Below are 21755 nucleotides of genomic sequence, written 5' to 3' on the forward strand. Positions count from 1 at the left end.
ATCCCACTCCCAGAGCTGGGCCGGGGTGGCAGCCTCGGGGAAGCAGCGCCCCCTGCTGCACGCTGCTGGCTCGCGCCGCCCGCGCTTCGCTCCGGGAGAGGCAGCGGGGGGCGCAGTGCACCCAGCCAGCCACAAGGCACCCAGTCTGGCTGCGCTACTCACTGGCCAGGGTGGTCACGGTGCGGATGTTCTCGTCTCCGCCGACACTGTTCATAGGAACCAAGAGAGAAAACGGAGGTTTAAAATGCCAACAATGCTGAAACGCTTCAGACACAATCAGCACAGACCTTTGTCCCGAAAAGCAGCCAGAGGACTGGTTCTCTCCCCATCATTTAGGTAAAAAACGGAAAAGCAAACTAGAATACCAGGCTTTCCCCTCTCCCACAAATTGTCACATCCAAATAAAAAATGGATTTAAGCTGTCATGGCTGCTTTGTCTGCTTTTGAGCTTTGAGCTCCGATGACCTGTAAGGGGGGGGGGGGGCACTAAGTTTGTTCCCCACATCCTGCTTTCCAAAGGTACAGTGGCGGTCCTTCTGCCAGCCCCACCCCTATTAGCCACCACAGTCGCTGGTTACTATTACTAGTAAAAATACATTTTAAAAAATTTCCCTGCTCTTTTCCTTCCTGTTTAAAAGTCATTTTAAAAGGGCATGGTGTAGACAGTAAGTCATCTCCCAATCCAGTGCTAAAATTCCAAGGATAGGTGGGTTTCTAGGCATGGAAATACATGGCATTAACCAGAATCCTGCTTTCCTATATCCCCTTGTTCTGTGCCAAGTACAGCAAGAAGCATTGAAAAGTTTGCACACATGTTCGGGGTTTAATCCTGCGCACCATGGAAAGGAAGCTAGGGATTCTGCACTTGGGTTAAAGCTGGTGTGGGATGGAGACACCAGATTCCAGGCTGAGGAAACACCAAGTGTGCCTGAGCCAGCCTCTCAACACACAGTGGAGTCCTGCTCACCACAGCTTGTGGCAGTGGTTAGACCACAGGTAGAACAGGATCAGCCTGCCTGAAGTAATATGTTGGGGGAATATGGGCCAATTAGGGGTCAGGAACCATCTTCCTGGTTTTTTGTTCTTTTATCATCTGGCTGTGTGGTCTTGTACAGGTTACTTGCCCTCTCTTGAGCCTTGCTTCCTCTGTAAAATGAAAGCCATTTTTAATGATACCATCTACCATTTAGGCCTACTTTGTGTTGGGCACTGGGTTGAGCACTTAAATTCTCTAATCCTAGACAACACTTGAGCAGTAAGATTGATTACCCCTGCATCCAAGATGAAGAAACAAGTCCAGAGAGGTTAAGTAACATGCCCAAGGTCACATAGAGCTGGGTAGGTGGGGCCCAGATATGACTCCAGTTCTCAAAGCCAGGATCCACTCACCACTCAGGCCACTGCCTCCTTCTGAGATTACATCACAGAGGGAGAAACAGGAAACAGAAGCATTTCCAACCCAAACATTTATGTGGTGATCAGACCCCCATTCAGATCTTACCTCCTGTATTTGGGACTATGGGGGTTTGGGGAAGCTGGTAACTACCTTCCTCAAATTAAACCTAGAATTTGTCATTGAAAAGAACTAGGAGGCTCATCGCCTTCCTGAAGCACTGCTTTCTAGAAGGTTCTGGGATTTTAGGGCCCTGCTGTGCCCTCACTCACCTCCAGGACAGGCCTCGGTACTGAGTCAAGACGTCAAAGATGTCCCCAGGCTTGGACCCGGCCCCATTGGCTGCCTGAGAGGGAACGATGAGGCATGAGTTCCCCCGAGTCCCCGGGCCCCCAGCTGCCCACCTTCCAGATGTTCACACTCTCCCCCAGCCGGCTCTGCCTGGATGCTCTCTGGAGTCCAATGGAGATGGCTCCACCTCCGAGGGCACTTCCTGCCTCTTCAGAGAGGAGGGAGAGCTCCCCTGGGGAAGCCTGGCACTGTGCACATCCTGAGAAAGGCTGCCTGGACCCGGACCAAAGGCCAGCCCCATGCACAGTGCCCGCGAGAAGGCTGTGCCATGTGTTCTTCAGGGGCTATTTCAGGGCCCTATGGTCCTCAGTTTTTAAAGTTGTGAATCTATCATAAAAGGAAACATACCATAATCCTTTCATATCCTTATGTCTCATACATGTACGGTTTTAGAAATAGCAATACAATGAAAGCTCATGTCTCTTAGTTCAGCTGATCTAAAAGTAGGGCTTTTTAAAACCCCAGTGTGAACCACTCTCCAGGTGCATGTCCCTCACCTGAAGCATGCTGTTCTTGGGCAGAGTCATCCCAATCTCAGCTGGTAGCTGGTAGCTAAGATTGGGTTTGCCCTCCAAACTTCTGTGCCCAATTCCTATGCTAACTGCTGAGCCTCTCACACCTTCCCAGGCAATCCTGAGCAGCTGTGTGATTTTTTTTTTTTTTTTTTTTCCTTTCTGGCACTAGAGATTGAATCCAGGGGCACTTAACCACTGAGTTACATCCTCAGCCCCTTTTATTTTTTATTTTGAGACCAGGACTTGAAAAGTTGCTTAGGGCTTCACTTACTTGCTAAGGCTGACCTCGAACTTGCAATCCTCCTACCTCAGACTCCCAAGTCTCTGGGATTACAACTGTGCTAACTGTGCCTGGCAAGCTGTGTGATTCTGGATGACTCCTTTTCCTAAGAGCATCTTTCAGGAGCCCGGGGGGTTAGGCAGAGGGGACATCGGACCCCACTGAGCAGGATGTGGCTGGGTGAGTGTGTGTGGAGATGCCTCGGCACCCTGCACTGGGGTTTGGGGTAAGGAGTTTCAGAGGGCTATGCAGGAGGCTGCTGCAGTACAGGGGCAGGATTCTGGACTTAGGGTCAGGATCCCTGAGTTCTGGCCTGGGCACAAGTTGGGTGGCCTTGGGTACTCACTATACATTTACTGGTTGAATGTGAGGAAAGTCAGACTTCTTGAGGGGATATTGAGGGAGCTAATGTCACTGTGAGCAGGCCACAGACAGGGAAGGTGCCATCCAGTCCTTGGGGAGAAATTGGTTGGAAACTCCATGTTCTATGGACCCCGGGAACACCAGCTGGACTCTGTAATGAGTAACTACTCAATGGTTGCTTGTGTCTGGGGACCTCTGGGATCCCCAGAGCCAGGCTTCCTAAGGACCCGATCCTGTTCCTTGTGGATTGCTCCTCGTGAGATCTACAGTGTCACCATGGGGCAGCTGCAGAGGTGGGCTTGGTTATCTCTGGAAACTCCACCTCTTCCACTGACTTGTTTCCTCCCCTGCACCTCCCACCCCCACCGGCACTCGTCCCTGTCCCGTGGCCTCTTCACGGCTCTCAGCTCCTCCCTCAGCTTCCCTAATGGACAAAACAAAGCATGGATCTGAAGACATTCTACAGCACGACCTGGAGACCTAGCCCAGTGCCGTCCACCACGGATGGGCTGTGTGACTTCTGCCTCCCACGCTCCCAAAGGCCCTTCCACTTCCTGTTCTCCCCTGCGTTCCAGCAGCTGGGGAGGGGGAACGACGAGGTCAGAGAAGAGGCAGGGAACGCTGGATGCTGGGGTGGGCAGACAGAAAGGGGAGGGCTGAGATGAGGGCTGGAAATGGCAACCCCAAAGAGCCAGGAGAGAGAGTTCCTCGCTGCATTTCCTCCTCTACATTCTCAAATCCATCGAAACCTCCTCTCCCACCCCTTCCTTCTCGAATCAGAGTAACTTACCGTGAGAGAGTCGCCCATGGCTCCAATGACCTTGATGTCAGCTGGCTTCAGCCTGTGAACTGAGATACGAGCTGGAGTGAACGGCAAGCAGGATTCCAGGAAAGCTCCGGACCTATCTCCCCTGAAAACCAGTGAACCTCTTCCAGGCAAAAGGAGTTGTAAGTGTTATAGCAACACTCCTTGGACAAAAGATCTGAAAGTCCCATCCTGCGGACAGGGTTGAGCAATGGCAGCCAGGAGCCTGATTGCAGGTCTCCTCCCTGGGGTACCTGGATGCCAGGGTGGGAGCTCAGAGGGGACCCTGCTCTAAAAGGGGATCTTCTGCTTTGTGGGTGACATGGATGCTACAAGGTTATTTGCAAGTAAAGAAGAAATTGCGGTGGAGATGGAATCCATACTTAATCTATTCTAGGCTCTGATGTTATTTGGGATAAAACGTTACATCATCCTCAAAGAGCAACTCGGTTTCTCTGGAGTGAAAAGAGAAGTACTTTTACCACTAAAGTTTTTTTAGTTGAGGTGAAAGTTGCATAACATAACCTGCGACAGTGTGCTAAACACCAGGCAGTGGCTGCTGCTCTGGGGACAACACAGTGACCCGAAGTGGAGAAGGTCCTCCCATAGCTCACAGGCTGTGGAGAGTTGCGGGGCACCCCTACTTATGAAAACCATGGTACAAAGCATTGAAGAAGGTCCAGAGCTGGGGGCATGGGCTCCCCCAGGTGTAGTGGGGGGTTGTCAGAGCAGACTTCATAGAGAAGGCAGCACATGAATTAGGCCCCAGAAATGGCCAGATGAGCCAGAGGGAGGGTGAGGTGTTTTGGAGGGAAGAGCAGAGCGGGCATGGTAGAGTAAAATGTGTGTCTATAAAGCACCGCTAGTTGTACAATTTGATTTAAGTGAAGGGTTTACGAAGGGAACTAACACAAAATACCACTGGAAAGGTGGCTCAGGGCTACGGGCCTTTTATTCCAGGCTAACAAGTCAGGAGAGTAACATGAATGTTGCTATGTGTGTATTTAGGAACACACATGCCTCTACCCTATGTGTATCTACCCCTTTTGCCTGATACACACGTCAACATGACTCCAAGTGCTTTTTGGGAACCACACCTCGAATTCCTCATGCCATATATGATTCTGTCCCTCCAGTCATAAACTTCCCTCTCCTCCCCCAAATCCCTCATTCCCAAGATCACCCTGATGTTGCCATGGCTCCATCTTTGCTCTCACACAAGGATCTGTCACCTCTAGTGGTACAATGATGTTGCACTAAATGGTTAGAATGGTTTTCACGCTTCAGAAGCTAATACAGTGTAGCTCCAGGGACTGGCCCATCCAGGGAAGAAGCCCATCATTTAAGTGGGCCATTGCTTAAGATGGATAACATGAGCTGCGTTCAGGAGGCCCCAGGAAGCTCTCTTGGCAGAATCGCTTGGCATAGCTGGACTCCATACAACCCATAGCACCCAACCTCCAAATCATGGCTAAGTGGATATCACGTAGCAGGCTGTGCTGCAGCACTCAGCACAAAGGCCGCTCGGAAACGCCTTTGGGTCTTGTCTCCTTCTGTGAGATGTCTTGGCTATCTCTTTCCATGCTGTCTGTACAGGGGGAAGTGCCACGCCCACTGAGCATTTGCTCTCACTGGAAAAGCCCCTGCTACTTCCTATGATAGGACACAAACTGACACGCCCTGAGTTCTGAACATATGCATGCAAAATATTCAGACTAGCAGTCCTGACACTTGATCTTGCATCAGTCACCTGATGAGCTTGTTAAAACACAGGTGGCTGGGTCCCCCTCAGAATTTCTGATTCAGAAGATCTGGGGTGGGTCCACGAATTTGCATGTCTAAGAAATTCCCAGGTACCGCCAATGTGGCTAGTCCTAGCTGGTACCACATTTTGAGAACTAACCATAGAGATACTCTTTATTTTTGAAGCTTTTGGCAGTGGCCTACCTTAGCACATGTACATGAAAATACCAGGGTCATTTCTGCCCTGTCTATGTACAAATTGACTCACACACGGCTGGAAGCACTATCGTAAAGCCTGAGGGTGGGTTCATGGAGTGTCCTCCTTCTGAGACCTCCCTCCTCCTGGTCACCATGCCTTGAATCCACCCTTTCACACACACACTCACACACACACACACACATACACGATTATACCAGCTTGATCCTACCCAGCTTTCCACAGCTACACTGTGTGGTTAGAAGAACGGATCAAATTACAAAGCCAGCTGCACACATTAGCGTACATCTACAGGGCTAAGCTCGAGAACTTGAAAATGGCCTCTTCTGGAAGGAGTAGGCTATGGGTAAAAAAGTCAACACAATGGAAAATAAAGGTGCTGGGGTTGTAGCTCAGTGGTAGAGCACTTGCCTAGCACGTGTGAGGCACTGAGTTCAATCCTCAGCACCACATAAAACAAGTAAATAAATAAAGATATTGTGTCCACCTACAACTAAAAAAAAATTTTTTAAATGGAAAATAAACCCCCTCCCCTTCAACTCAAAAGTGGATTATTTCAGCTCCCAATGAGGACAGTGAATCACTGCATTCTCACTGCCACACTAGTGAATTCTCTGAACATGAGCTGGTAGGCAAAGGGCAGGGGAAATCTTTGGGGGCTGGTAAAACATAGAAAAGATGGACAGATTTTCTTTGTTATTATGGCTTGCTAAAAAGGTAGCTGAAATTGAGCCTTCCTTTCTCTAAATTTGTAGTGGATTAAAAAAATACAAACACATGTCAATGTTCATTTCTCTGTGTGTGGGGGGGTAGGGGTGGGTGTGTTGAAAAAGGGAGATTAATTGTTTCTGGAGGGGGTCCTCTACTTGGTCATTTGCAAGGATTCTCAGCAAGAGATAATAAATCAAATGGAGTCATCCTGGGTGGGAGGAGTTGACTTATCTGAGATTTTATTGTTACAATAGAATCCAGAGCATTTCATTGGTTTAATTTTCCATAGACCTTGGTTTGAAGTTTATAATGTCATCATATACGACAAAGACACGACTTGGAAATACAGCAAAGTGCTTTAGAAATTGCTCTCCTTGGAAAAAGAACTATTTAGAGATAAGATTAAATTTGTGTGGGCTGATTAGCTAAACATTATCTGGTACAAACTGTCCATTACCTTGAAAGAAGTTGATAAACATATCATTAACTCATCGAGATTTCCAGAGCCTCTTATCAGAAGGCCCTCTGAGCTCTCATGAAGTATTATGACTAGTGAGGAAAGTGTACAGAGTAAGGAATGGGGAAACCGTCCGCAGTACATGGAAAGCTACCCCCAGGAACAGAGATGGACATGCTGGTGTGTTTTGTCTTTTGGAACCCAGCAGCTTAAACCACCTGCAGCTATAATCTGAAAAACCAACTCTTAATTGTCAGCTAGGGCTGCCCAACACATTCACTCTGTGATATTAAGGATTTGTGAAATTACTTCCACAATGGCGGCAGGTCACTTGCACAGACTGGCACCTTGTTTCTGTCCTTGGAGTCCTTGGTATGAGTTTAATCTGACCATATACTTTGCACATAGCAGAAGTTCAAGAAATGTATTCACAAAGAAATGATAAAGGCCTGGGGCAATGGATCTGCCAATTAGTCTGGTCTGTCATTGCACATGGTACACATATATTGAAATGCCACACTGTACCCCGTAAGTGTGTGTAATTACTATGTGCCAATTAAAATATATATTAATTTTAAAGTATTAACTTGAATTAAAGGCTATGTGGTCTGTGACAGGGATTTTACAACTCTTAAAGCTTTAAAAGCTAATGACGGTGGGACAAGGAAACATAAATAAATGTCTTGGGATGAATTTGAAGTTGTTGAATAGGCTGGCCACACCTGGGGATGAGCAGGCTCTTGGCCCCATGTGGCACCATGACTTCCTGACAGCAGGCTAGGTTAACTCACAGGAGCCATGAGCAGGTGGTGACCTTCAAAATAGCTGCAGGACCTACTATGTGACCATTATACCGCTGGCTCACAATGGGTTGGGACTGCTAAGAACAGCCACCTGGAGCTGTAAGTGGGCATTTTTTAGTTTTTGAAGAGTTCAGGGTAGCTAAGTGGGTTCAATAAATGATACTGGAAACTAAGTCAGGAATCAATCATTTAAAAGGAATGAATTGTCCCGGCTTGTCATATTGGTGACAGCAGCATATGATTAGCTTTGCAGATCCCTATTTTAAAAAGCTCCAAAATTTTCCCTCTACATGGCCTTAGCAGCTTGACCTCAGATAGCCAGCTCCACTAGACAGCCCCCAAACTACCTTCTCTCTCACTCCTCTTGGCCACTTTGACTCGCAGAAAGGTCTTCTCCCTGGGAAAACCTTAAGTCAGCTAATAGACCCAACATATTTTTTCTTGGCTATCCCAACCACATGGGAGAAAGGGCCAGCTAGTAACATAAAATAATGATTCAAGTGTTTACAAAATTGCAAAACCCATGAGAGATGCAGAGGGAAATGCCTGGAAGAGTCTAAAGGTACAGGGCTTGCTGGTTGAGTGATCATGTCAATGCACGTATGCACAAGGAAAATTGCACATGTGCATTGACTGGCAGGGAAACCTTGTAAGCATTTATTTTTTATTGGCTACCAAATGCCAATTGATTATAAAAAATTACATAATCAACTCTCTACATCTCATCCCAAAGCCCCATAAATCAATGGATGAGTTCCCTCACCCATGAACTGTGAAGCATGGGGAGAATGAAGTACCCAGGCTTCCAGAGGTCACAGCCTGTAACAATTTGCAATATCCTATTATGAAATATCACTCTGGGTGATGTTTAGATCCATGCATCTGTGGATTGAGAGAAACACTAGAAAAGGGGACTGCAAAGAAGACTTTTGAAAACAATTCTGAAGGCAAAATAGTTATAAGATAGTGCAAAATAATTTTAATGGAAGTCACTTTGGTCTGGTTGATTTGTTTAGATCTTTTTCAATTCTGAGAATTCATTTGATGAATTAGAGTAATTCAGAGTCATTCAGCAAACACTTATTGGACTTCTATCATATGCTGAGGCATTGAAGGTACCAAGATAAAGTGACCAGTTCTTCCAAGATGTATATCAGAATTGGCATGATTGCAAACATGAACTCCAGAAGGGGGAAAGTGCTCACTACAAACATGATAATTATCGAAGGAAAATAATGCAGCGGCCCCATGCCCCCTTCTCAATCCTCTCTCATCCACCACAAGTATGGTTAGTCATGGATCAAGCACAATAATTAAGCATGATTTTCATTACTGTCTAGTTAGCGGTGGCCATTTTTGTAGATAACACTTTCCAGATCGGACTCAGCAGGGCGGCCAAACGCTCATGTAAGAGTGTTCCCACCAGGTGGAGGAAGTGAGTATTATGGTCCCCTGTCACATCAGCTAGCTCAGGGAGCCCTAAATCTTCCTAGTTGTTTACTCAAACAGCTCCTATCACCAGGGGATCTCAGATCTTAAGGTCTTGAGATTTCTTGCTCTTTCGTCTTCAAGCACCAATAAACACAATGATTTTCAGGGTCAGGGGTAAAGAAGAGGTTCACATTTTATCTGGCTTTTAGATGTTGAGATATGTCCTGATGGATTGGTTGTCATGACAAAAACATAATTCAGAAAGATTACAAAATGCTTTATAGATCATCCTTTCAGAGTGATAAGATTAAAAAGGAATAGGTTTTATTTCACTGTAAAAACTATGGCTATTAAAATATTAAGATTGCCATTTTATCTCTATCCACTCATATCTCTCTATCTTTGAGTAAGGGTTTTTACCATAGAGGTTCTATGTAGAAGGCTGATCATTTATTTCTGCTGTTAAAGTCCAGTTGGTAAACTAACCAATAGGAATGAGTTGTCACCAAGCGTGGGGACAAGAAGTCTAGAGATAAAGGTATGTGTAAGATCTGTATCACTTTTGCGGTTTGTCCTGCAGAGATTCAAGTTCTGGGGCCTTGGTTCTCAGTGTAGGGGTATTACTTTAAGTGATGGGACCTAGGGCAAGGTGATTAGGTCTCTGGGGGCATTACCCTTGGAAGACATTAATGCTGGTCTCACAAAGTGAATTAGTTTTCATGAGAATGTGTTGTTATAAAGTGAGGTCACCTCACACACTTGGCCATGTCCACACATGACCAATTCCCTTCCCATTTTTCTACCACTTTGTGACCCAGTCAAGGGGATATCACCAGAGGCTGAACAGATAGGTCACTTGATGTTGGACATTTAGCTTCCCAAACTGTGAGTAGATAGACCTCTTTTCTTCACAAATATCAAGCTTCAGGTACTTTGTTATAGCAACAGAAAAAAAATACAATAAACTACATATTATAGCATGGAACAGAGTCAGTATCAAGATTTTTAACTTACTTGCCAGTCACGTGGCTTAATTTGGGTGTGCAATGTTAAGACATATGTGAAGGGCAAGCGTAAGCCATGGCATTTATTTGCTCTACTCATAGCACAAGAAGCCAATCTGACTACAAAGACTTCATCCATGGAAGATTCCTTGTAAGCACTGTGACATCTCCAAACTTAATTTTCTATATTTTTTTATAATCTTGAAGCCATGAGCAGCAATAGACTGACTAGAATATAAACTCCTAGAGGGCATGCAGGAGGCATTCAACACGTCTCTAACTAAAGAACAAGTGAACACAGGAATGAACACATCCAGTCACCCTCCAGGACCTAGCACAGGCACCAACAGCACTGATGTTGTGCTGTAAGGTTTTGAGTCATGAGAGCTACCAGGTGACATCACCTAGGCCACATGCACAAAGCCTTCACTATTAGGTTCCTTGCTTGGAAGAAAAGGTGCAGTCCTTAGGCAGCACCTCTTTGAGAAGGTTGCCGATGACAGCCTAGAACATTCCATGAGTCTCATATGCAGAATCCAGGAACAGACATTTGAGGAATACTGAGAGGCATGAGAATAGCATGTCTGTAGGACAGGATGAACTATGTGCACTGTGCAGTGTTCAAGTGCATTCTGCAGGTAACCTGGGTGGAATTTTGGACTGGCTAGTTTTGCTCTCTCTGTTTAAAGGTACTTTTCCTTTCATGGGGAACAGAGTCACTTTGCTTTCAAGACAGTGACCTCAATTCACTCAACTGCCCTTGGGCTCTTTGCAGAACATGGCCTAACATGGGATCAGTGCTAAATAAATGTTTCCTGATAACGATGCTATCACATTTTAAATAATAATCAAATACCTGCAAGCCCTTATAAATGCACACACAGAACAATTTCTATTGTCCTTGCAGATCCCCTCGGGAGTAGTTCCGATTCTGTGGGATTAGGACGCCTTGCCACCCTGAGGTTGCTCTGACCTGGATGACTTCAGCCTCCACACGAGTTTAAAATTCACTGATGCAAGCTGTGTACCTGAGGTGGGGACCGTGTTGGAGGGGTCCTTGTCAGGACATATGATTTCCGTTCCTTCTCTCATCTGAAATGAGACACACAGAGAAATAAGAAATGGATTTTGTTAAATTGGAAACTGGACCAAAGTGGGCCTCTATTTTGAAAAATATCACTTAAGATTAAAAAACAAAAACCAAAACAAACCTTGGTAACTTAAGATTCTTCCCTTCCCTTCACCCCTATCCCACTGCCCTCAGCATCCTTTCTGAGAGCTCCCAAATCGGTCGCCTCCTTTCCAGCGCCTCCTCCCTGGCCTGAGCTCAGCCTTGGTTATTTCTCGCCTGGAACACTGCAGCCTTCCCACCACGTTCAGGCCCGTGGCCTCCCAGCCTTCGGAGTCCATTCAGAGTGGCCTCTCCCAATAGAACACAGCTATGGCGCTCCCCTGCCCAAAGTCTCTGTGAAGCCAGAGAGTTTTGTCTGTGTTCTTTATTCTTGCGTCCTAAAGCCTGGAACAGTGACAGGCACAGAAGATGCTCAACAAGTACTTGTTGGGGAAGAAGTAAATTACTACTCCATAATAACTTCAGGAGAAGTCCATTCTCCCTCCCATGACCTAAGAGGCCACCCACACCCTACACCAGCAACCCTTGACCAACGTCTCCAGACTCTCCCAGGCCTCCATGCAAGAAGGGCAAAGCAGTTATCCTTACTCTCCCCTTCCTCTTTCCTTGCTTCCATTTCCTCCCCCTTCCGTCTACTGGGCTCAACCTTAGCCAGCCTTCAAGGCCAAGGTCATGGAGACCCTAGGAAAGTCTTGTTTATGTCTGAGTTACTTTCTCTGTGCTTCCAAAATACCCCACAAAAACTTTAACTGACAGTTCTTAGTATAGTGTGCTATAATTGCTTGTTGACTTTTTTTCTTTCTCTCCCAAACTGAGTTCCTTGGGACAAATAATATCCCAAGATAAGTTTTTATTCCCATGCCTGGAATCAATCTATCATTCTATTTATTCATTCAACAAACAGTTATTGGGTACTGGCCCTGAATCCCTGCACATACTGAGCCTGCATTTAGAAGTACATAGCCTGTATTTATTAAGTGTATCCTGAATGAATTTATTACTCCCTCCTATCAGATGATAATAGTAACTCTTATATAGGACTCATGCTATGCCTGAAAATATTATAAATGCTTTGTATTTTATGAATGTGACTTTATAACTGGTAGGATGATTACTGTCACTATTTCCCAGGTTAAAAAAATCAAGGCATGAAAAGGCGAAGGACCTTGCTCATGACACTCGGCGAGTGAACCAAAGAGTCCAGAGCCAGTGATCTTAGCCCCCCGAGCTATGCTGCCTCCTCGGTGTGACTCAGTACTATGATATTGGGACCAGTCGACATACCAAGTCCTTCGCATGGGGGTCTTGGGGTGAAGGCCCAGGTGTCAATTTAGCTTTCACCACTTGGAGTAAATGTTACCCTCTTTCGTCAAATAGGGAGGCAAGGGACAGCCCCAAACTCTATTTGGCCCACCTTGGTCCCTAGTTCCCCAAGAACAAAGGTATCCACCTTTAAGTATTTCTTGGTTCCTCAGAGGAGTGCAGAGCACTCTATCTAATCTCCACAGGAGGTATCAGAAAGCCACGCCTGAGATAAGCCCTAGCAAGACATGAGCAAGTGCAACGTGCCCTCTGTGGGTGTGGCCCACTCCTAAGGCCTTTTGGTCCCCATGCTGTCTGGTTCCTGACTGCACCACATTTTTCTTCCCTTCCTTAGTTTTCTGGCCAGATCAAGAATTCCGATGAGCTCAGAAGAGCTTGTCAGACATTTGGGGAGTGTTGGAGGAATCCTGTCTTGCATCCAACAAATTGGGAGCAGGCAATACCAAGCAGTATGGATACCCCACCATGCAACAACTCCAGGTGCCCAGGTGGTTCTAAGAGAAAGATCTGCTTCAGACACCAAAGGAATAGCCACACACTGGACCCATCACTTTCCCCAGACTGCCCTGACTGAACACTGGACATCTGTGGTAGCTTCCAGCACTTTGCAGCTCCCAATGTACCCAGAGGTAAATGGAATTCAAGGACATAAAGATAATTTGGAAGGTTTCAAAGACTCAACAAGGGGTGCAGCCCCTGATTCATCTGCTCATTTGTCAATCACAAAAGAACTTTCCTTACCTCAAGCTTCCCTTGGGGTTGTAGCATCCTGTTCTGGTAGTTGCTATTTCTGTAGGTGAACAGATAGGGGCTCTCCTGCAGGGAAATGTCACATGTTGTAATCATGACCCAGAAAATTGTATCCATTAATAATCAGAGCTTATGGTCCAGCAATACCTTTGGCCAATGGGGAGCATTCACATCATCTTTCAATGGCGACAAAGCCATTGTCTGGCCTCTCTTCTCTGTGATGCCCATTCATTCCCTGAAGGAGCTCACTCGTGCTTTGAAATGCCCCCTTTGCAAGTCAGCATCTCTGGCTCTCTCTACCCTGGATGACCCTGGAAGTTGGTGCTACCAGGCTAAGTATATGCATCACGATAAGAAGAGAACTTAATTTTAAGCTTCTTGGCAGCCAAAGCCAAGAGGAAAACAGGGTGAATTATACACTTCATACTGCCTGGTAACAAAAAATTAACTGATTGATCAATAGAGCCAAATTAACTAGTATTAAGGTAGAAGGCATCTCATTTATTTATTTTCAGTCATTTTCTTGTCCACATATTTGACAACATGAATTATATACCTGTTACATATCAGACACATGTTTAAGACACACCACAATGACTCATCTTCACAACCACTGAGAAGTCATTATCCCTGACTCCTTCCCCACCCAGAGAGAGGGAGGGCTGGAAATGGCATCTGGGGCCCAGAGCCAGGGAAACAGAGTAGGTGAGGGGGACCATTCTGGTGGCCAGGTGAGTAGTGACTTTCTCCTGTTCCTTCCACAGGTGTGGAGGACTTTGGGTCTTCTAGAACTGCTCTAGTGGACCCCAGAAGAGACCTTAGGGCAGCCACACAGGCAAAGCTGGGCCCAGACCCAGAAGAATAGACCCAAGACTCTCAGGAGGCTAATGTCTCAGTCAGGGAAGACTCCACTTCTCAGCAAAGTCACTTGGTCCCTCACCCCTGATCAACCCTCCTACCTGAGAGGGACATTTTACTGGCTTCCTCTCTGTTGGGCTGAGTGGCTCATCTTTCTGTCCCACTGGCTCCATCTAGAAAAGAAGATGACCTTTAGAACAGAAGGTCTTGCACAGGGTAGCAGGCCTCTGAGGTACCACTGAGAACCGCTTATTAGTGTTTCTGAGTTTGACCCCTGGACCAGCAGCATCAGTGTCACCTAGAACTTGTGAGAAATGCCATTTCCAGCCCCCATCCCAGACCTGCTGAGTCTGAAGCTCAGGGCGGGGGGGTTCAGGCCTCAGTGTTGGAACAAGGCCCCTGGGATTCCGAGGCCCACTCAAGTTGGAGAGCCACCTTTTGTGAAGAATCGGTGGGTTCTTGGCATGAAAGGAATTTGCTGTTCCCTCCCTCCTGACAGTGTAGGCGGAGGAACTGAACACAGAGAGGGTGAGGTGGGGCCCAGCCAGCCCCACCAGCTAGTCATAGCCAGACCATGACACTGTTGTTCTGGATCCAAACAAATTTCTCACAGGGGGTCCTACAGCTCCCTGGCCATGTAGGGACCTGTTACAGAGGGCAGTTTTTTGTCCTCTCCTGCTGCCTGGCTTTTGGCCAGTTCAGTGATGAAATATCCCTCAGAGAAGAGAGCAGGTACGGGAAGGAAGGGCAAATCGAGGGCTTTTGTGTGTCTTTGTCCTAGTCCCCCCACCCCAAGCCCATCACCTACGTGCGTGCCAACAATGTACTGCCATTCCTGGTAGGGAATTAGGACCCTCTGCCATCACAGTTTGCACAGCTGCAGGGGAGATGAGTTATGGGGCCTGGGTCAAGCCAATCCATATCTCTAACCAGGATGCAGAGACACAGTGACATGGAATACAGCGTGGCTCCTCACAACCAACCAAGATAACTAGCAATTTAGGGATGAGTGGTGTGGTACCAACTCTGATGGCAGCTAGTTAAATGAACACCACGAAGGCTACTCACAGCACAGACAAAAGGTATGTGGTATAAGCTGAGCCCAGTGGCATATGCCTGCGATCCCAGCAACTCCAGAAGCTAAGGCAGAAGGATCGCAAGTTCAAGGCCAGTCTGGAACTTAGGGAGCCCATCTCAAAATAAAATTTATAAAAGGGTTGGGGGTGCAGCTTATGGTAGAGCACTTGCCTAGCATGCCTGAAGGCCTGGGTTCAATGCCTAGTACCTTCCCCTCCGCCCAAAAGTGTATGGTAGGACAAGGGGCATCAGAAGGTTATGAACCTAGGTAAAAGCAGAGAAGGAAAGAAATGAAGGCAGTTGAAGAGTTAGATGAAGGAGGCAGATTTTTTTAAAGTTCTTTTTACTGTTTTAACCATCCAGTATAAATAGATAAATGTATTAAAAGAAAACATCCTGGCCTTGAGGAATCACAGATGTTCTCCTAGGTGTGCCTTTTTCTACCATTTGGGAGCCTCGTGTTCTGATGTCAGTCCTGATGCCCAACGTGCAGGGCCTGGTAACACTTTTGTTCCTCCTGTCCCCTTGTAAGGACTGGCAGGGGACGCAGGAGGCTACTGGCAGGGCCACCCTGTCTGGCTCAGTCATCAGTTCTGATCTGCCATAAGGATTTCAAATCCTTTAGCAATTCCTATCCAGCATCCGTGCTCCGTGAACAGGAACCAGGAAGGAACTTTACCCCTCCTGGGACTGGCTTCACCAAAAGAAAGGCAAGTCAGATAAGAGGGTATAATTCATGTCACATTTGGAAAGGGAGTGGCAGCTCTTTAGCTCCAGGGCTGGGGAGGAACCAGGCTCCCCTGTTTCTTTCAGTTTTATTCTGACCGTGGAAGCTCCAAGAAACGGAAGGTTGCACCCAGGACGTTCAGGGCTACTTGCGAAGGGCATGTTCAGTGGGCCTCGGTTGAAGGCCACGTGTTAATCTGTCTTGCTTTTATTCTTTGCCCCATCTTTTAAGCACTTAAGCAATAACATAATTGGGAAGCAACCTTGAGCAAGCAGCACCTAAAGGATTCTGGTAGAACAGGTAGAGCTGAGCCTACTTTTCAAGGATCTCAAAGAAGGAAAATTTATAGTTTCCCAATAAATCAATTTCTATGAAGAACCTTGTCCTTCTTGCTCCCATCAATCTCCTTTACACTACCATGATTCTCTGTCCTCAGAAAGGATGGAGAATGGTGTGGTCATTTCAAATCATCCTCTTATGCCACCCTGCCTTGCAAAAGTGCACACACACTGTTTTTGCTTTAGAGATAAGTGGTGCCGGTCTGTGCTTCAACCTCACTTTCTAGTCCTGTAATTGCTTGCATTTCCTTGGTTGCTTCTTTGCCACCAGGAAATTAGCTAGAGTGTGGGAGGGTTGGGGGACAAACCTTATCAGTCCTCTCAAGGAACAGAGTTCTTACTCCCTGTGAGCAATTCCCATGTTCCCTACTTTGCCTGGTGGCTCTAGCACCTTGCTCAAGGCCTGGTTTAAGTGGGAGTCAGGGATTGCTGGAAGGATCTGTGACTAGTTCCCTAAGGGTGGGTCCCTCCAATGCCACCATTGTGTAAGAATTCCGAGAAATTATTGAGGCAGCCGCGCACGAGTTATGTCCCAAACATAAAGTCCTCCTCAGCTCGGTACCAGGAGCTCAAGTTTTGCCTGGGGGCAGGGTGGGGGCCTGTGCAGCTGGGACACTTCTAGGCATGTTTTGGACGTGTGGAACTTTTTCTCTTCTGGGCCTCAGAACTCACACTGGCCCAGGTCTGGGTCAGGGAGGGAAGACGTTCATGAGGCCTGTGCACAGCAGCCTGTGGCTCTGTGGGCTGCAGAAAACCCTCTTTTCCTGCAAGTGTGTCCTGGGTGTGGTCAGGACAGAGTGGTAGACAAGATCCCTGTGGTCACAGAGATTCTGCTACCCTTCTCTGCTCCCAGCCAGGAGGGGCCCTCACCAGGGCTGTGTGTCTGTGAATATGGGCCTGGAGTATGCACACCTGCCTCTTACCTTGGTGGTTTCCATGAGGCCCTCCCTGTGCTCCAGAGGAAGGCAGTCAGCGAACTGAAGAGCCCGGAGGCCCAAAGGCTTCGTGTTTTCACAAGCCCCCTGAGGTTGGCAGAGAGCCATTGTACTCTTTTGGCAGATAGAGAAAATGGAGACCCAGCAAGACCACGTGACTTGCCTTGAGAAACCACCAAAAGGGGGCCTGGACCCAGCGTTCAGGTTTTCTGGCTCCTTGCCCAGTACCCTTCACCCTAACTTGTCACGTTCCTGATTTCTCAGGAATGGGTTTGGGCCTGTAGGAGCTGTGGACCAGTTCCAGCAGAGCTGTGCATGGCCTGGCATTTTGCCAGTGAGTGAATTGGGAAGGGGACACACGGGGACTCCTCCCTTCCCTCTTGGGCTGTAGGAACCTCAGAGACTTGCTGGGGTCTGTGGACTGGTGGCTGGTTGGCTGGGTCTGGAGAGAGTAGGGTAGCTGCCTGGCCAGGAAAGCTGCTACCTCCTCTTAGAGTGCTTGAGAACTGTGCCCCCGGCCGTTGGCCTTAAGAGTGAGACCTTCTATCCCCCTCTGTGTCCCTGCTTCCCTTCCTGGCCCTCTAGAGGGTTGGAAGAAACTGGGTGTGTAGTATGTCTATTCGTGTGCACAGGGACCTCCCTCGGCAGCCCAATAAAGGTGGTTACTATCACTGCTGCCATCAACACCAAGGACAATAAATAGCATAATGAAAGGAGGAGAAAGGAGTCAGCCCTTTCCCCAGGCTGCTCTCGCCAGCGGCGCCCCTGTCTTACATTCAAGGGCTTCGCTTGTTCTCTGGGCCTTATTACTGTCTCCACGTTTCCCCTCTGGTGGAACCAGCCTCCTTCTTACCCCCTGCTACTGCATCTGGTCCATTCTTTGTTCTGTGCCCCTTGCTCACAAAGGTCCTCTGACTGAGAGTGCCCTCCCTGACCTCCCCCAACACCCTCAACCTCTTCTAATCCCATCCATTGCCTCTCCTGACCTCTGATTCCATATTGCCTCTGGGTACTCAGCCCAGCACATCCCTGCAGCCACCTGACCTTCCCAGCTACACCTTAAATTCCATGAGGATGGAGGTCACACTTGGTGTCTCTTGAATCTTCCTTGCCTCCCAGCACCGGGCAGGCATGTTGGAGGTGCCCGCTTGCTGGTTGGGAGAAAGGTCACATGGCAGAAAGATGGAGATTTGGCTGAAGTGGAAGAATCTGCCTTCTCCCCCAGAAAGAGGGGGCGGGATGGCAGCCCTCACGGAGGGGCAAGGTTCTTCTCTGCCCCCCATGGAAGATCATCAATGGAAAGGTTTCCTGGGGGAATTTCCTACCCAAAGATCAGACCCAGTACGCAGTGTTCTTGTTCAAAGAAATCAAGTGCTTTCTCCAGAGGACAGTGTGCCTCTCTCTGCAGAGGCTGCTGGGCCGGCTCCCCTTCCCTCTCTGCTCTGTGCCAAGCACACACCAAAGTGCAGCTTGGCATGTACTCCAGAGAGCTCGCCAGCGGAGGAGACAGAAGAAATGTTTCCAATCCAGGGAAGAAGAAAAACAAACTTCTGACACTAGAATTCTAAAACTGGGACAGCTCTGATGATGGGGGGGTGGGGCAGGGATAAATGACAAAAAGAGGCCCCTGCCTGGTGCCCTGGAAAGGCTCCAAGCCTTGCACTGCATTCTATCCACCCACGAACCCCAGACCCCTGGGCGCCTTCAGGATGTGGGGACCAGTGTCTTCAGTACAGTACAAAGAGCAGCATAGTCCCCGTGGGCCAGAAGCAAGCCGCACACTGGATGTGCAGGTTGGGGTTACAGTCAGGTTTTTGCGGAAAGCAGCTGAGACCCTGAGTTCACCCAGCTGTGAGAGGGGATTAGGATCTGAGAGGGGACCCAGGTTGTCACCACTCTGAAGCCTATGCTGGTTCCAGGCACCAGCCTGGGCCTTCAATCTGCACAAGGCTCTCTAAGTGTGATGACGGCTGGACAGGAAGGTCCAAGGGTTCCCGTGCCCAGAACCCCACTGACTCTAGGGAAATGGCCTTGACTCTGGGAAAAGCAGGGTAGTGGGTCCCCACAAGCCTGTTGCCCGCTGGTCAAACCCCTCAGAGGAGACCTGGGCCTGCACAGGTGTGACGAGCTTCCCTGACAGCCTCAGTGCAGTGCAGAGGGGGCTCTGTGGGGACAGTGACCCTGCCCCTCCCGTGGGCCACTCCCATCCCTGCCCACTCACCATGCTGTTCCAGAGGTTCAGGGCGAGTGTGGTGGCATCCTGGTGCAGGGGCCTCTCCTGGAAGAGAAGCAGGTAAAATAGGAGCCTGTGTGCCCCCAGGCTATGTGGCCTCTGCACGTGGGGACACTCCCTAGCAGGGAGCTGGGTGGCCTGGCCCAACTCTGCCCCTTAGGCCCTCCCCTCAGCAATAGGGTGGCATTCATAGGAGCAGAGGGAGCCGGTGGCAGGGAAGCAATGTGGTGTGGTCGGAGTAGGATGGTGACTGAGGTCACCTAGGCCTTCTCTTCTGCCTCCTGAACCACTGCTTTAAACAACGTCAGTGTTTAGAGTCCTGGGGTCGGTTGACGTGATGATCCCCACAGGTGTGAGCTGGGAGCCCGGAGGCAGGAACTACCGCCAGACACCCTGAAGCCTCAGAAACCTTGGTTAAGCGTGTACTGTGTGATCTGGGGGGCCCTTGCCCCATGACCTGGGGGAGGGGGAAATATGAACTCTCTCCCTTCAGGGATGGAGGTGGAGGAGTGTGAGAGGGAGAGAGTTGGTGCCCATAGAAATGCCAGCCCGAGAATCACCACGGCTAAGAGTGCAGAGCACTTCCCAAGCCCCAGGCACTGTGTCTCCTGCGGCCTTGACAACAGTCCTGGTGTTGTAGATGCAGAGCCAAGGCACAGAGAGGTCAAAGCACTTGCCTCAAGTCACACAGCTGGCCCATTCCAGAGCCCCATCTGGCTTGTGGCCCAGCTCTTTTCCTTGGGGCTGCCCAGCCTCATGCAACTATGCAACTCCCTGGGAAAATTGTGTACGAAAGCATAAGAGAATTTTGCAGCTCTGCCCCGAGACTATGTATGGGCATCAGCCACCATTATTCTCCCTCCCCCACACCTCTTTCCAACCCTGATTGTTAGCCCGCCAACCTCCTCGCCAGCCACTGGTCTGTTATTAGCCCGCGAAATTCCACCACTTAAGAATAGCTCCCCCGCCATTCTTTCTCTTTCTCCCTTGCTCTCATTCTTGCATGTTCTCTCTCTCTCTCTTTCTCTTTCTCTCTCTCTCTCTCCCTCCCTCCCCCTCTCCCTCTCCTCCTCTCTCTCTCTCCCCCTCTCTCTCTCTCTCACTCTCTCCCTCCCTCTCTCCCTCTCTCTCTCTCCCTCTCCTCCTCTCTCCCTCTCTCTCTCCCTCTCTCTCTCTCTCTCTCTCTCTCTCTCTCTCTCTCTCTCTCTCTCCTTCTCCCTCTCCCTCTCTCATTTTCTCTCTCTCTCACCCTGTGGGCAGACACTCTGCCTGTTCACTTAATAAAGCCTCTTGTGTGAGTCCCGCGTGCGGAGTGGTTTCTGGGTGCTTTCACTATGTATCCTGGGTTTGAAAAGCTGGACTGAGCTGGGCCTTCTGCCCTGGGAAGAGTGGGAGAGGGAGGTGGGAGCAGATACACGGCCCTGGCCTTCCCCATCCGTGCTGCCTCCTGCCCCTCACTCACCAGGGATGGCGACATCTCGGAGAAGAAGGGCTGGAACACCACGGCAAAGGACTCCTGCCTGTTGAACCTGCTGGAGGCCAGGAGGCTTTCCCAGGCTTCCTGAAGAGGAGAGCAGAGGGGTGCACATGCAGGAACCCCAGCCAGCCAGAGCTGCTTCAGCCTCTCCAGGGGCTCCTAGGCAGCCCCTCGCTTGGTCTCTCGTCAAGCATGGTACGCAAACGAGCTATGGGGAGGGTCCCTCTTGTCCCCTGCTATGAGTACCATGATGGCCTTCGCCCAATTCCCCCTTGCCTCTGAAACCCCAGCATCAGGAAAGACCAGAGAAGGACCTGAAAAGTATTCTCTGGAAGCTCAAGATTACAAGGCAGCCCAGCATGCCTCCGGGGCCCCAGGTTCTCTTCAAGGTCTGATTTCTGCAGAGGCATGGGCCATGAGCCACTGCAAAATGCTGTCATTTCTGGAGTGAAAGAAGTGTCACACAACTTCATTTACAACTTTCCTCTTCCACACAAATCATCATATTAACATGTTAGTCGGAGTCATGCTTTGAGGTGTTTGCTCATGAGGGTGGCTTTCATTGAGCCCTCCAGACTCTGTTGGGGTCTCTCTGTCAACTGGCATGCTCGGCTCTGGAAGCTCTGGGTGGTCTTTGGCCTGTAGTCTGGAGTATAAGGGCCACCTGGGCAAAACCAGCTCACCAGCCACAGGTGTGATGGTCCACGTGGAAAAGGTGGCAAAAAGCATTTCGGAGTGAATTTGCAAAGTTCTTCACTCTCTTGTCTAGGGCCTTGGCATGGTCCCCTACTCTGGCTCCACCTGTACTGAGTGCCCCTGAATTACATACGGG

At 48.8% G+C, this 21755-nt stretch overlaps 1 protein-coding gene across 1 annotated transcript in view; it reads right to left on the reverse strand.

The window, feature by feature from the left end:
* The window catches only part of PLB1 (phospholipase B1), a 138197-nt gene that overhangs the window by 67758 nt on the left and 48684 nt on the right, over positions 1 to 21755 (reverse strand). Inside the window, exons 14-21 of the mRNA XM_079110503.1 lie at positions 20909 to 21007; positions 19435 to 19491; positions 14238 to 14309; positions 13270 to 13344; positions 11102 to 11165; positions 3693 to 3751; positions 1666 to 1739; positions 163 to 206 (exon numbers count right to left, since the gene is read on the reverse strand). Coding sequence (XP_078966629.1) covers positions 163 to 206; positions 1666 to 1739; positions 3693 to 3751; positions 11102 to 11165; positions 13270 to 13344; positions 14238 to 14309; positions 19435 to 19491; positions 20909 to 21007 — 544 coding nt within the window. The remainder of the gene's footprint in view (positions 1 to 162; positions 207 to 1665; positions 1740 to 3692; positions 3752 to 11101; positions 11166 to 13269; positions 13345 to 14237; positions 14310 to 19434; positions 19492 to 20908; positions 21008 to 21755) is intronic.

Source organism: Sciurus vulgaris (genome assembly GCF_902686455.1).
Source record: "Sciurus vulgaris genome assembly, chromosome: 14".
NCBI lineage: Eukaryota > Metazoa > Chordata > Mammalia > Rodentia > Sciuridae > Sciurus > Sciurus vulgaris.